This window comes from Artemia sp. Qi Xiang Cuo, chromosome 2 (assembly GCF_049724085.1).
Source record: "Artemia sp. Qi Xiang Cuo chromosome 2, ASM4972408v1, whole genome shotgun sequence".
In the NCBI taxonomy this organism is placed as follows: domain Eukaryota; kingdom Metazoa; phylum Arthropoda; class Branchiopoda; order Anostraca; family Artemiidae; genus Artemia; species Artemia sp. Qi Xiang Cuo.
The window spans coordinates 56,333,010-56,347,203 of NC_142795.1; the positions used below are offsets into that span (position 1 = coordinate 56,333,010).

At 35.2% G+C, this 14,194-nt stretch overlaps 1 protein-coding gene across 1 annotated transcript in view; it reads right to left on the reverse strand.

Moving 5' to 3' along the window:
• The window catches only part of LOC148955407 (uncharacterized), a 192,736-nt gene that overhangs the window by 48,250 nt on the left and 130,292 nt on the right, over window positions 1–14,194 (reverse strand). Inside the window, exon 7 of the mRNA XM_089107293.1 lies at window positions 2,552–2,690. Coding sequence (XP_088963419.1) covers window positions 2,552–2,690 — 139 coding nt within the window. The remainder of the gene's footprint in view (window positions 1–2,551; window positions 2,691–14,194) is intronic.

A 14,194-nucleotide genomic window follows, 5' to 3' on the forward strand; every position in this document is an offset into this window, starting at 1 on the left:
CATTCATAGTGTATTTTTTAGTTTTTCCTAGATTTCATTTACGTATACTATTTTCCAAACATATTGAGCCAGTTTTGTGAAATAATTGCAAAATTCCTTGGTTTCACTCTTGGTTTTGTGTCTTCTTTTCGCTTGTCAGATCCACTAACAAAACACAACTACTGTGTTTTTTTTTCCTTTGTGATTAGATACAAAATAGAACGGTAATACCCTTTTACTGAATACTAGCCTACTTACAGGTAATCTGACCAAAATTTCCATTCATAGTGTATTTTTTAGTTTTTCCTAGATTTCATTTACGTATACTATTTTCCAAACATATTGAGCCAGTTTTGTAAAATAATTGCAAAATTCCTTGGTTTCACTCTTGGTTTTGTGTCTTCTTTTCGCTTGTCAGATCCACTAACAAAACACAACTACTGTGTTCTTTTTTCCTTTGTGATTAGATACAAAATAGAACGGTAACACCCTATTACTGAATACTAGCCTACTTACGTGAACATAATGAAAATTCCAGATGAGTGGGAACCCCGTTTCCCGCAATTTCTCTGGAAAAACCAAGAAAATTACCCTCCTTCTTTCGGAGCACCCTCGCTTTAGAACCATACTTGACCACTTTAATCACTGTAGCTTCCAAAATTCTAATTTTGGTTCGCAAAATTCCCTTCCTATTCTTCCAAACTTTTTTCAACCGTGAAAAAAAAACCTGGGCCTTGGCAATTCTACTTTTAATATCTTCACAGCACCCACCATCTTTGCTAATAATCCGACCAAAGTAAGTTAAGCTGTCCACTTAATCGATCTTCTCGTTATGCAACATCACCTCTTCACCTTTACTTATTTCCAGTTTTAGCGACTTAGTCTCCTTAATATTAATTTTCAAAACCATTCTTGCACCATACAGCCTAAAATCTTCCGAAAATTCATTCATTCAACTAACATCTTTATCTAGATGCTCTTTGTGCTCCACTGCCTTTGGTGTGCTCCATTGCCTTTTGCTTGCTCATAATCTATAAAACTGAGGACTAAAGGGGTTTGATAACTCAGACACTTCTCATTTATTAATCTAATGGTGAAAATTTGGCTGACGCATCCTCCTCCCTTGCTAATACCACACCGTTTTTCTCTTAAAATTTTATCTACAGAATCTTGAAGATAAAAAGGATCATCATACTAAGTAATTTGCTACCTACAGAAGCCAAGCTGTGCCTCTATTATTACTATACTCCCTATTATCACCTTTCTTATAGAAGGGTTTAATTAAAGTTTTCCTTAAATCGCTAGATACTTCCTCTTTTTCAAAAAATAATATTTAAAATTTATGTCTAATTTCACAACCACCATGTTTAAAAAACTCATTTACTGTACTATCAGCAATGGGGTCTTATTATTTTTTTATCTTTTTAGTACTGTCACTAATTCTTTCTTCTAAAATAAATCTTCCTTTACTTGCAAAGTGTTACAAACTTTTTTCATTCTTTTCTATATATTTTCTTGTAACTCTATCATGATTTAGCACATTCTCAAAATGTTCTACCCATCTCTCTTTAACTCTTTCCTTATCACTAATTGTCGCCCTGTTCCTGTCTTTAACCGGGAAATGTCCAGATTGACTATTCCCTTTCAGTTTTGTAACATGTTGGTACAAATATTACTATTATGCCATCTGGCTGCATATTCCAGATCTTCAGCAGTTTTATCCATGACATCCACTTCACACAACCTTATTTCATTTCCTTTACACAAAGCATTTTTCACTAATATTCCTAGCTGTATTTTTAACTTCCCTCCCTAAGACACCATCAGCGATTTCACTAACTATTTTCCTAAAATTATTCCATTCATCTCCTACATTGTCAAATTTCAGACTCTCCCGTTTAGTATCCACCTGTTCTGGGAAAATTTCTCTCAAATTCTCATCCTGGAGTCTACAAACGTCATAGCTTCCAGGAAGGTGGTTACCATTTCTAAATTTCAGTTTCAGACTAGCCCTGGGCACTACTAGATAGTGATCTGTACTTTTAGCATCAATAGCAGCACTCGTATATACTCTAGTATCTTGTATCGATCTCGCCAGTCTTCGATTTACTATAACATGATCAATACGGTTGGCCGTCTTGTCATCATGTAAATACCATGTTACCAGGAACTCATAAGGGCATTTATAATGCTATCTCTACTGCGAAATTAATCCTTCGTCTTTTTCCGTGTGATGTATTTAAATTGAAAAGAAAATTTTCGTGGTCAATATACAATTGCTTGTATGTCTAATGAATATGCTTTATATAAAACAACATTGAATGATAATTCTGTTCAAATGTATACAAAACACAAGCTCAATACCACCAACGTGACACTCTCAATAAGGATAAACTCAGTAAATGAAAAAAAGAGGGATGAATTCCGATCAAAGTTGCCTGACAAGGTTTCCCCATGATACCTTATCTTTTTGGCATTTATAGTCTTTGTATTTTATATAATTTCCTTTAACAATATTAAAGCCCTAAAAGTATTTTAACTAGGAAAAGCATTTGGGACAAAAGTGACTCACCTTTCAAGTATGAATTTCTTCAGTGACGAATGAACATCTTTTTGGACATTAACAACCTCGCCAAATATTGTTTCAAGTCCCAAACGCAACCAGAAAAGGTTATAATTCAAAAGCAGTTGGGTAAATGTTGTCTTCAAACCTAAAAATAAAAGCGTACGGAACTGTTTAAAAATAGTAAGTCGAAAGATAGGCTTTTACAAGCTAGTAAAAAGAAAATCATCAACGTACGATCTACATCATAGATTAATACAGTAGTAAATAAAAAAAAAAAAAAAAACAACAACTTTCGTCGGACTTATTTTTGTCAGTTTTGAATTAAAATAGAATGGAGTTAAGTAAACTGACATTTATCGTGATTAATCATCGTCGTGTTATAATTTGACGAGCTGTTCGAGATGGCTCCAATTTAGTTTGGTGAATTCTATCGGCAAAGTATAAAGTTATCTGATCCAGAGACTGAGTAATAGATCTAACTTCCTCTTTGATGGCTCCATTAAGTCTAAAAATGACCCTTAGACTTCATACAGAAATGAAGTTTAGATAGTTCCAACGAAAAAAAAAAAAAAAAAATATGGGATGCTAGAGCCTTGTAATCTGGGTGCCCACTAACAATCAGTCACAAAACTGATCACACAGATCTCTCCAAAATACATTTTATTGGAAATCCAATTGAGGTGTAGTTAGATTCATAGCAGTGAGGGAGCCACACAAGAGAAATGTTGATATTTAAGGTTTAGGGTGGTCAGCAAGCAGCAGAAGGTTTGAGAATGCTATCTGACGTAATCAATCATGCTGAATACGAAAATGAGCGTTATATAATTGTCAAATGGGTGCTACATCCCCATTTCCTCAAATTCCCTAAAAATCAATATCCACTGACCAAAATTACCTTAAAATCGATAAACAAATTCAAAATAGGTCCGAAATTGCTCAATTATAGGCCAATTTTAAGAAAAGTTGAATAAAGTTCAATGTTCTTTTTCTGAAATTGTTTTAGTTTTTTTTGTAGAATTTTAATCTTTAAAAATAGACAAAAAACATGACATAATTTATGGCATTTTGGGAATCATCTGGAAAATTTGCCTACCTAATGTATATTTTTTATTAATGGACTCGGTACAAAATATATCGTTCTACAAAATGTTTGATCTAGAAATTATCTAACCCATTAGTTTTTTAACTATAAGCAAAGAACCAGAGGGACCCAATTTTTAGCTCGGATAACCGGAGGCATGTATCCAGCACGAATACGCATGTCCTGGTAGATCTCCTGGACTTAGCTGAATAGAAAAACTCCAGCAAAGCAAAATAGCCTATATGAAAATATGATCGAGTGTGATGCTGCTAGTTAAAAATATTCTGATACCACTGATATAATTACTGACGGTAAGTTTTACATGTGATAATTATGAAACATTACTCACTCAACGTGCAAAAGATTTGGATGTGTCCTCTGTTTATTCTTACAATCATTTGCATGTATAGGCTAGCTCAGGGTTGGGTTTTCTAGAGCCCAACCTTTGTTGGGTTTTCTCCTCTAATATTAATTAATCTCCATTTATCCATTCTCTTTACTCTAAAATCTTACTCTTGTCTACTTTTTATGGAATTGAAGGGATTATTAACCCCATTTTCAGTTGCCAGAGTTGGAACCATGTAGTTGATGGATTAATTTGGAATGTTAGACTATAATGAGATAACTAAGAAATTAACATTCCATTAGGTTCAGAATTCAATTCTGTATCGAATTATAACTATCATCTCCTCTATAAATTGGTAAATTTGAATAAGTAGCAGATTTGAAAATAATTATGGCTGTTTTCAGTATAATGGTCACTGCTGACCACAGTATATATAATAGTAACTGTTATATAAACTGTGCTGCTGACTGATTACAAGCAACTTATGAATTGAAATGGAATCCAAGGTATCACCGACAGCTGGTCATAGGTTATACTGGTGCTTGAAAATGCAGCTATTGTTAATAGTTACAATTTTAATTGTCAGTGACTTCCCCCAACAAGTTGCTTTTGTTATTGTTTTCTTTCTTTGTAAATTGCCAGATGCTTATTTCATGTTTTTTTTTTATGGTAAATAACCTTATTGTAACTTTAAGTGATAAATTTGAAAACTTCAAGTTGTTTTCATCTAAAAAAAATTTATTCATTCATCTGGTCACAGCCAACTGGGTACAAGCAATTTGTAAAATAAAATGGTTATTGAGCAACCATTGGCAACTAGTCAGAGGTAAATGGCAACTGATATTCGAAAATGCAGCTAAACATGCAGGGATACCAGCCCTTGGACAAATTCTTATATCTAAATCAAGAATTTTTATGGAGTGAAGGGGGAAGTTGGCAAAACAAAATTTACACTCTTATTTCAAGTACTTCTATTTAGATCTAGAAATGTCACTACTTCATTTCTTTTGGATAAAAGTACCAACGTTTACAGCTAGGTAAAATTATGCAAATTATTTTAAAGTAAAAAGGTTTTAAGTGGAGAAACTTTTCAATCATAAAGAGAGCCAAAAAATAAAAACAGAAACATATCACTAATAAGTGCATTATTCTGTTGTATTTGCTTTAAGTTTTTTAATAAAGCAATATTGTGCTAATAATGGTCTGAGTCTTGAAAGATTCAGCAACATGAAAAGTGGTTCAGTCTTATTGATAATGAATGAACTGGAATGGTCAGGAATAACGTTTTCTTGGATGTTGAGACACCCCTAACATCCCTTCCACGCCCACCATATCCCAAAAGACATCCAATCAAAATTTTGAGATAGCCATTTTGTTCAGCGTAGTTGATTTCCAGATAGAAATTATGTTTTTGAGGAGGACACTCCCCCACAGCCTTCAGGGCAAGGGTTGTAAGTTATGTCCTGGGGGCATATAAGATTTTTATAGAAGGCGTTGTTGTTGAAAATTCAAAAAAGGCTCATTCGATTGGAAATTCAAAGGGCTAGTGCCATTTTTAATAGTCGAAAGTGATTGGAGCGCAACTAACCCCCCTCTCACGCCCACCTTGTCCCCAAACACATCCAATCAAAATTTTGATATAGCTATTTTATTCAACGTAGATTTAAGTTCTTGAAATTAGGTCTTTCAGGATGAACCCCCCCCCCCACACAGCCCTCAGGGCAAGGGTTGTAAGTTATGCCCTTGGGGCATATAAGGTTTTGTATAGACAGCGTTGTCATAGAAACTTCAGAAATGGCTCATTCGATTGGAAATTTAAATGGATAGTTCACTTTTTAATAGTCGAAAGTGACTAAGTCAACAGACACCCCTTCCACGCCTACCATTTCCCAAAACACATCCAATCAAAATTTTGATATAGCCATTTTGTTCAACGTAGTTGGAATTTCTGGAAATTATATGTTTGAGTAGAACAGTCCCCCCAGAGTCTTCAGGGGTAAGGGTTATAAGTTATGCCCTGGGGGCATATATGGTTCTTATGGAAGGAATGCTCGTGAAAGCTTCAGAGAGGGCTCATTTGATTGGAATTGAAATTACTAGTTCATTTTTAAGCGTTAAAAGATATTAGAGGGTAACCAGCTTCCTCCCCCCCCCAAACCCTTTTTTCCCAAATGCATCCAATAAAAATTTTAAGATAGCTATTTTGTTAAAAATTGTTCAAAGATCATATAATAAAAATTCTGTTGTCGACACAACCCCCCAGGGCCAGGGGGCAGGCGTTGTAAGTTATGCCCTGGGGGCATATATGGGTCTCATGGAAGGGATGCTCTTATTAACTTCAAAGAGGGCTGATTTGATTGGAAATTGAAAGTTCTAGTTCACTTTTTAAGAGTCAAAAGATATTGGAGAGCACCTAGCCCCCCCCCCCTCCACGCCTTTTTTCCTCAAACCTATCCGATAAGAACTTTGAGATAGCTTTTTTTTAAATAGTTCAAAGATAATATAATGAAAACTCCGTGGTTGAAACAGCCCCCCAGAGCCCGAGGGCAGGTGTTGTAAGTTATGCCCTGGGGGAATATATAGTTCTTATTGAAGGGATGCTCGTAAAAACTTCAGAGATGGCTCATTTGATTGGAAATTGAAAGTTCTAATTCAGTTTTTTATAGTCAAGAGAAATTGGAGGGCAACTAAATTGAAAGTTCGATCTCACTTTTTAATATTCAAAAGAGATCCGAGGGTAGCTAGCCCCCCCCCCCGTCCCAGGTCGTCTTTTTCCAAACCCATCTGATGAAAATTTTGAGACCGACATTTTGTTAAAAATAGTCCAAAGGTAGGATAAGAAAAAATCCGATGTCAATACAACCCCCCAGGACCCAGGAGAAGGCGTTCTATGTTATGCCCTAAGGACATGTATTGTTTTTATGAAAAGGATGCTCGTATAAACTTCATAGAGGGCTCATTTGATTGGAAATTCAAAGTTCTAGTTCACTCTTTTAGAGTCAAGAGATTTAAGGGCATATAGCCCCCCAATGCTCTTTTTCCCCCAAACCCATCCGCTACAAATTTTGAGATAGCCAGTTTTTTGGAAATTGTTCAAAAATTAGATAGCAAAAACTCCCCCCAGGGCCTGGGGGATAGGCGTTGTAAGTGTTGTCCTGGGGGCTTATATAGTTCTTATAAAAAGGATACTTGTATAAACTTCGGTGATGGCTCATTTGATTGGAAATTAAAAGTTCTAGCTCAATTTTTAAGTATCAAAAGATATCTGAGTGCAGCTAGCCCCCCCCCACACACCCTTTTTCCCCAAGCCCTTCTGATGATATTTTTATAATTACCATTTCATTAAAAGTAGTTCAAAGCCGAGATAAGATAACTTCCTTTGGCGATGCAATCCCCCATGTCCCGAAAGCGGGCGTTAGAAGCACTAATCTAGGGGCATATATAGTTCTTATGGTAGAGATGCCCTTAAAGGCTTAGGAAAGGGCTGATTTGATTTGATATTGAAAGTTGTAATTCAATTTTTAAGGGCCAAAGTGATCGGAGGGCAGCTAGCCTGCCACCACATTCCATTGATTTTTTTCCCAGTGGCACTTCATATGGAAGAGGTCTTCGTATAAACTTCAAAGGGGGCTCATTCGATTGGAAATCGAGAGTTCTAGTGCCCTTTTTAAGAGCCAAAAGTGATCGGAGGGCAACAGCCCCACCCCAAGCCCTTTTCCCCCAATTACATCTGAAAAAAACATTTGAGGTAGCCATTTTGTTAAAAATAGTACAAAGATCATATAACAAAAACTCCTTTACGTATGGCTATTTCGTTGAAAATAATTCAAAGGTCAGATAATAAAACTCCTGTGTCTACACCCCCCCCCCCCAGGCCAGGGGCAGGCGTTGAAAGTATTGCTCTGGGGGCATATATGGTTCTTATGGAAGGTATGCTCGTATAAACTTCGGAGGGCTCATATGATTGGAAATTGAAAGTTCTCGTTCACTTTTTAAGAGTCAAAAGAGATCGGAGGGTAACTAGCGCCCCTCTCCACGCCCTATTTTCCTCACACCATCCGATAAGAACTTTGAGAGAGCCATTTTTTCAAAATAGTTCAAAGGTCAGATAACAAAAACTCCGATGTCAACACATCCCCCCAGGGCCCCGAGGGCAGGCATTGAAAGTTATGTCCTGGGGCCGTATGTGGTTCTTATGAAAGCGTTGCTTGTATAAACTTCATAAAGGGTTCATTTGAATGGAAATTAAAAGTTTTAGTTCATTTTCTCAAAGTGAAAAAAGATCGGAGGGCAACTAGCCCCTCCCGCTCTTGGGTGTATCGGAGGGATAAACCCATCCGATAAAAATTTGAGGTGATCATTTTGTTAAAAATAGTTCAACCATCAGATATTAAAACTCCCGGGTCGACACAGCCCCCTAGGGCCCAGGGACAGGCGTTGTAAGTTATACTCTGGGGATATATATGGCTCTTATAGAAGGGATACTTGCATAAACTTCAGAGAGGGTTCATTTGATTGAAAATAGAAAGTTCTAGTTCACTTTTAAAGAGTCAAAAGAGACCGAAGCTTAATTAGTCCCCCATGCCATTTTCCCCAAACCCATCCGATAAAAATTTTGAGATAGTAATTTTGTAAAAAAAAATAGTTCAAACATCAGATAATAAAAACTCCGAGGTTGACACAAACCCATTTTTCACTTTGATATTGTTACTTTGATATCAGTTTTGATATTTTTATGAATATTTGATTTTTTTTTTTTTAATAAGTTTGATGTTGAAATAAGGAATTTTTAAAAACTTTAAATTTTTTTCAATCAAAAACCAACAGAAATTAATTTTAAAAAAACTTTTCGATAAATAAGTTTTACAAAGAAAAGTAAAGGTCATTTTAAACTTAAGCTCAGCAGATAAAATACTTTTTAAAATTCAAACTAAAAACGACCAGAAATTACTATTAAAGAATAAATGAAACCCAAAACGAACAAAAATTAAATAATATAAATGAATAAACAGATCTTAAAGCGAGTAATGCTTAGGTTGAATATGAAAATCAAGCTTAAAACTAAAAAAAATATTTTCCTATTGAAGTGTAAATGAAACTTGAAACGAACAGAAATAAAATAAAAAATCAATGCAAAAATCAAAATAAATCTTAAAACGAGTGAAGCTTAAATTGAACATGCAAATCAAGCTTGAAACGAACAAAAATCACTACAAACAAGAGTTTGGGTATGACCTCCCTCCCTCTCTTAATGTAAAAGTCTAAAGCCTACTGTGTCATTGGCGCTTTACTGAAAACTATATGCGTCTTGAACTGTCTTGGAAAGTATAAACAACATCAAATTGAATATTTGATGTATAATGATATTAATTGTTGAAAGATCCATCAGTTCAAGAATTTATTTAGCTGTAATTATAGTTTTATTTTCAATTCTGTAATAACTGGAAAAGAAAATATTTGTAATATAATTCTTTTCAGTTAAGCACCAATGACACAGTAGGCTTTTGGTTTTTATTTACAGTTAAGAAAGGAGGCAGTATCCAAACACTTGTTTGTAGTGAAAATACATTCGTCTTTAACATCTATAAAAAGAGCTAATAAATTAAACTGAATATTTGATGTATAATGATATTAATTGCTGAAAGCTCATAAGTTCAAAATGCTACTATAATTTTAATGTTTATTTTCAATATTAAGCACAAAAGAAAATGTTTGTCATAAAATTGGTTGGCACTACCAATAAAATGTTGAATTTCATTTGATTCGACTATAAGGTTTCATTTATAAAGTTCTTGACAGGGAAAATTAAAACCTTATTTTCTTTTTAGGGATAAAACCAAATTATCGCATGGTACCGTTTAATCAATTCATTAGCAGTTTTCGGCATAAAATACTGAAATTCCATATCAGATTCATTTCCAGAACTGAAGTTGGTGGTTTTGTTTTTTATTTTACTTCAATTTAATGGTGATATCTATCTCTAAAATAATTTAAATTTTGACATGTTTGAAAAGGTTTAGGGCGTTTTTTTAGCTATAAGACTTCGCAAAAAATTCAATTACAGAGACAAGTCCAACATTAACTATTTTTTGTTTTTCTACCAAAATATAACTGTTTCTCTATGAATAGAGAATATAACGCACAGAATTTAATTTTCTGTGATGAAAAGGCAGTTTAGATATTCAAATATTCTCTTTTACTTCATTTTACGACTTTATAATGCTTTTCTTCTTTTGTACTAAGTAGGACCGAGCGGAGGTTTCGACCAAAATATGTTATTTTCTGTTTATGAAAAGCTGACAACCGTGAGTGAAGTAATTAGAGAGGTAGCAGCTTCATTTCATTTAGAAGCATATTACTTCATGAACGATATTACTTATAGACTAGGACACTAGGAGATGATGTAGCTAAAGTTTTGAGAGAACAGTGCGATCTAAGGAAGTAGAGTGGGTGCGTTGAGCAAATTTTCATGCTTAGATTAATACGTAAGAGATTATTATTATTGCAGTTAAGGTAAACGACGACGTTAGGAGTTGTTTTAACGCAGAACCTGAGGTTAGGTAGGGTTGTGTCTCATTCCCGTCTGAATAATGAATATAATAGAACATTTTTATTTAAAAACACATACGCACATATTACACTATGTATTTAGGATACGTATTAAGCTTGAGAGACAGCGAATATGCCTAGTGGCATACTTTAGTACTGCATGTACATAAACAGAAACAAAAGCCGTCTTAAGGTCGTTCGACATCTTAAAGAATCACTCTATATCGTCAACTACAAGCATTTTTAGAATTAATTAAGCGGGCTTGTCATAACTTGTGTAGCTTAGATAAGAGACCCGAATAAACGTAAGAGATTATTATTATTGCAGTTAAGGTAAACGACGACGTTAGGAGTTGTTTTAACGCAGAACCTGAGGTTAGGTAGGGTTGTGTCTCATTCCCGTCTGAATAATGAATATAATAGAACATTTTTATTTAAAAACACATACGCACATATTACACTATGTATTTAGGATACGTATTAAGCTTGAGAGACAGCGAATATGCCTAGTGGCATACTTTAGTACTGCATGTACATAAACAGAAACAAAAGCCGTCTTAAGGTCGTTCGACATCTTAAAGAATCACTCTATATCGTCAACTACAAGCATTTTTAGAATTAATTAAGCGGGCTTGTCATAACTTGTGTAGCTTAGATAAGAGACCCGAATAAACGACAGAAAACTAAAAACCGATATCTACTTTCCCAGAAATCTTAGAAAAAACATTTATATTCTTCAATTGTGTGCCAGAGATAGAAATATTTAGATTTAATGAAACTTACATCATTAGAAAACATATTTTTATTATTATTATTGAGCGAAGCAAAATTGTCTTTTTAAAGTTCTGGAAAGGGTAATCCCTTAAAGTATTCTAGTATACCTGCTTTGAAAACATTAAAAATCAGCTCAAAAGAAGTCTCATTGAATAATTTGACAGCTTTGGAAGTTTCTTGTTGTGCTCAATATCTCGACTAACATCTTTGTGCAGACAGGATGCACAACATTTACACTTTGTGTACATTTAGTAGACAGGTGTTTTGCTTAACAATTAGTAAGAGATTATAGGTTTCCTTTATTTTAAACTAGTCTCTCAGTAGCTTTTTGAACTGTTGCCACATCTAACATCCCCTATAAATTTGCACAAATATGACATCGGGAGCTCCCTGTGGTTCTGAGAAAATTTGCTAATGGCCCTTTGTCTTTGAGACTGTCAGCCAACACTGAGACGTGCAAAATGACATTTTTGGTATCGAACGTCCTTAAACTAATTAATCTGACACAAACATACATACATACACAAAAAACAACACATATACACTTAACTACTCTGCTACAGATTGAACTTACATATAATGTTTTTAAGAAGCTCTTAAACAGTCGTTTGTCACACTGATCACAAATTTCATCTGGAGTTGGGGTCCAGATTTCTAGCCTAGTACCACGAATGCTAAAACACGCTCTCGATGTCGGACGAATTCAGCAACAAAAATCTCAACTCCGAGTTGTTGGTAGTTATGATAATGAGCATTAGTTGGGGAAATCCCAGGAAAATTCAAATCCAACTAATATAATATCTTTATGTTATTTCAAGGCAATTATTGAAATAATAGAAGCCATAGAATTGTTTTTTTTTTCAGAAAAATAAGTCACTTAAATTAGGGATAAGTAAGTATAATGAGGTTATTTTAGTTAATGAGAAAATCAACCGAAAGGTTATCTTCGCACATCTAAACTGTAATAAGGACGATGGATGTAGTTGAAATGTAGAAAGTGGAATTACTAAGGCATAGGTTATGTTTTAGAGAAGAAGTATGATGGGTTGTCAAAAATCGTGCTTTTTGGTAGCCCTTCTGGGACCAAACAAAAGTAGAATGTACTGAAACGGGGTGGGAAAAGGTAATAAGAAAGGAACGAAAGAAAATAGGAACTTCATTGGAGGGAGTAAAGATTGAAATTCTTAACAGATAAGAGAGGAGGAAGAGGCGCAGCTGTGCTGGCCAGAGAGACTTGGTGCTGCAATGAGTTGCAATTCGCAATCGTTTTAGGGTTCCGTTTCATCATTTGTAGTACTTTCTCTTTTCCTTTAAGCTACTATAAGACTATTTAGGCTAGTATTAAGTTTTAAATTCGCTTGTTACTTTTCGTAGAATACTTTGTTTCCTCAATTCAACTGATATAGTTTTGTACATGTTAATAGTAGTAATGGTGGCTGATTTTTTTTTTAATGTTAATTAATAGTAGAGACGTAGCAGCAGCAGTCGTAGTAAAAGTTGCGCTAGGAAAGCGGTCATACAATTAGTTGTTGTAGCAGTAATTCGGGTTGGAGCAGTCCTGTTGAGACCGACCGGAATTGGGGTAGACGTGCAAAAAGTATTCAGGGTATGAATAATAGAGGCAGAGCGGTTGTGACAAAATGAGTTATGCTAGGAATAGCCATCAACCGAAATTTAGGCAATTAATTTCATAGACGCTAGATATTTTTAATGGTTAAAATTCATTTTTATTTTTATTAGTCATTTATTTTTATTCCCTGAATGATCAAGAGTCGACAAGTATAATTCGTGAGATGAGGACAGGGGACTGAAATCCTAAGGACTCGCTCGGGGTCATTCAATTATACAGACCAAAAAGCTTAATTTCATTCTGATTGTAACAAAACGTAGTATCACCACCTTAGTATGAAACCTCTGTTTTGAAACAGGCATTTGATAAATTGGCTGCCTTAACCTTAAGAGATACACTCTTTCTCGGCCCCTCAGGGCCCATTTTTAATGTGTTTCAACCATTTTATGATAACAGCTATATTGCAATTCTGATCCAGTACCAGGGGGAACAATAGGACAAAAAGGGTTTAGAAACAGTGATTCACTACCCTCCGGTCATTTTTGTCATTTAAAAAGGGCCCTTGGTCATCGGATTTGAGGTTGAATGAGCACCCCTCCCCTTTTTTATCCTCTGTTTTTACGATCAGGCGAAAAGTCCTCAACAAAAACAGGTTAGATGAACTTTGTAGTGAGTCTACTAATATATACTCCGGATATCCTGTCTTTTTGTCCACAGGCTCAAGGTATATCCGTCTTTTTAGTAGTATCCAGAGAAGTTCTATTCGGAAAATAAGAATTTTTGTCGTCTTGGGAAGTCATTTTAACTTCAACTTGATTTTGGACGTTAGCACCTTGCGGTCTGAGCGAAAATCTCCTCCAGGTAGTGAAGCAGTGTCGATTAACGATGATTCCCATCGTCTGGATATCTGAATACAGCCTAATATGTTTTCAATCTACCCACCAGGTGATCTTCATGCAGACTTTAAATGATGTATGTGCGCTATTCTCCCCTTTCATTAAGTCATCCAATGTTCAGTTTGATCAATTACATTTTCCTGATCGGGATGGTTTCTGCCTACCATCGTGTTGAAGTCATTGATGAAGAATAGCATATCGTTTTCGGGTATCTGATCAGTGAGAATGGATAACTGGGTATAGAATTGATCACAACCCTCTTCACTTCACGCAAAGAACTGAGCGTACATTTGAACGAATGAGAGAATTTTGACGGGCCCTTCCAGACGGATGGTTGCAATTCTTTCCGATATAGGAGTGAATTTGACCAACGACCTTAAAGTGGCTAGAGAGAGTTCCCAAGCAAGGTACGACCCTGCTTGTGAACATCGTC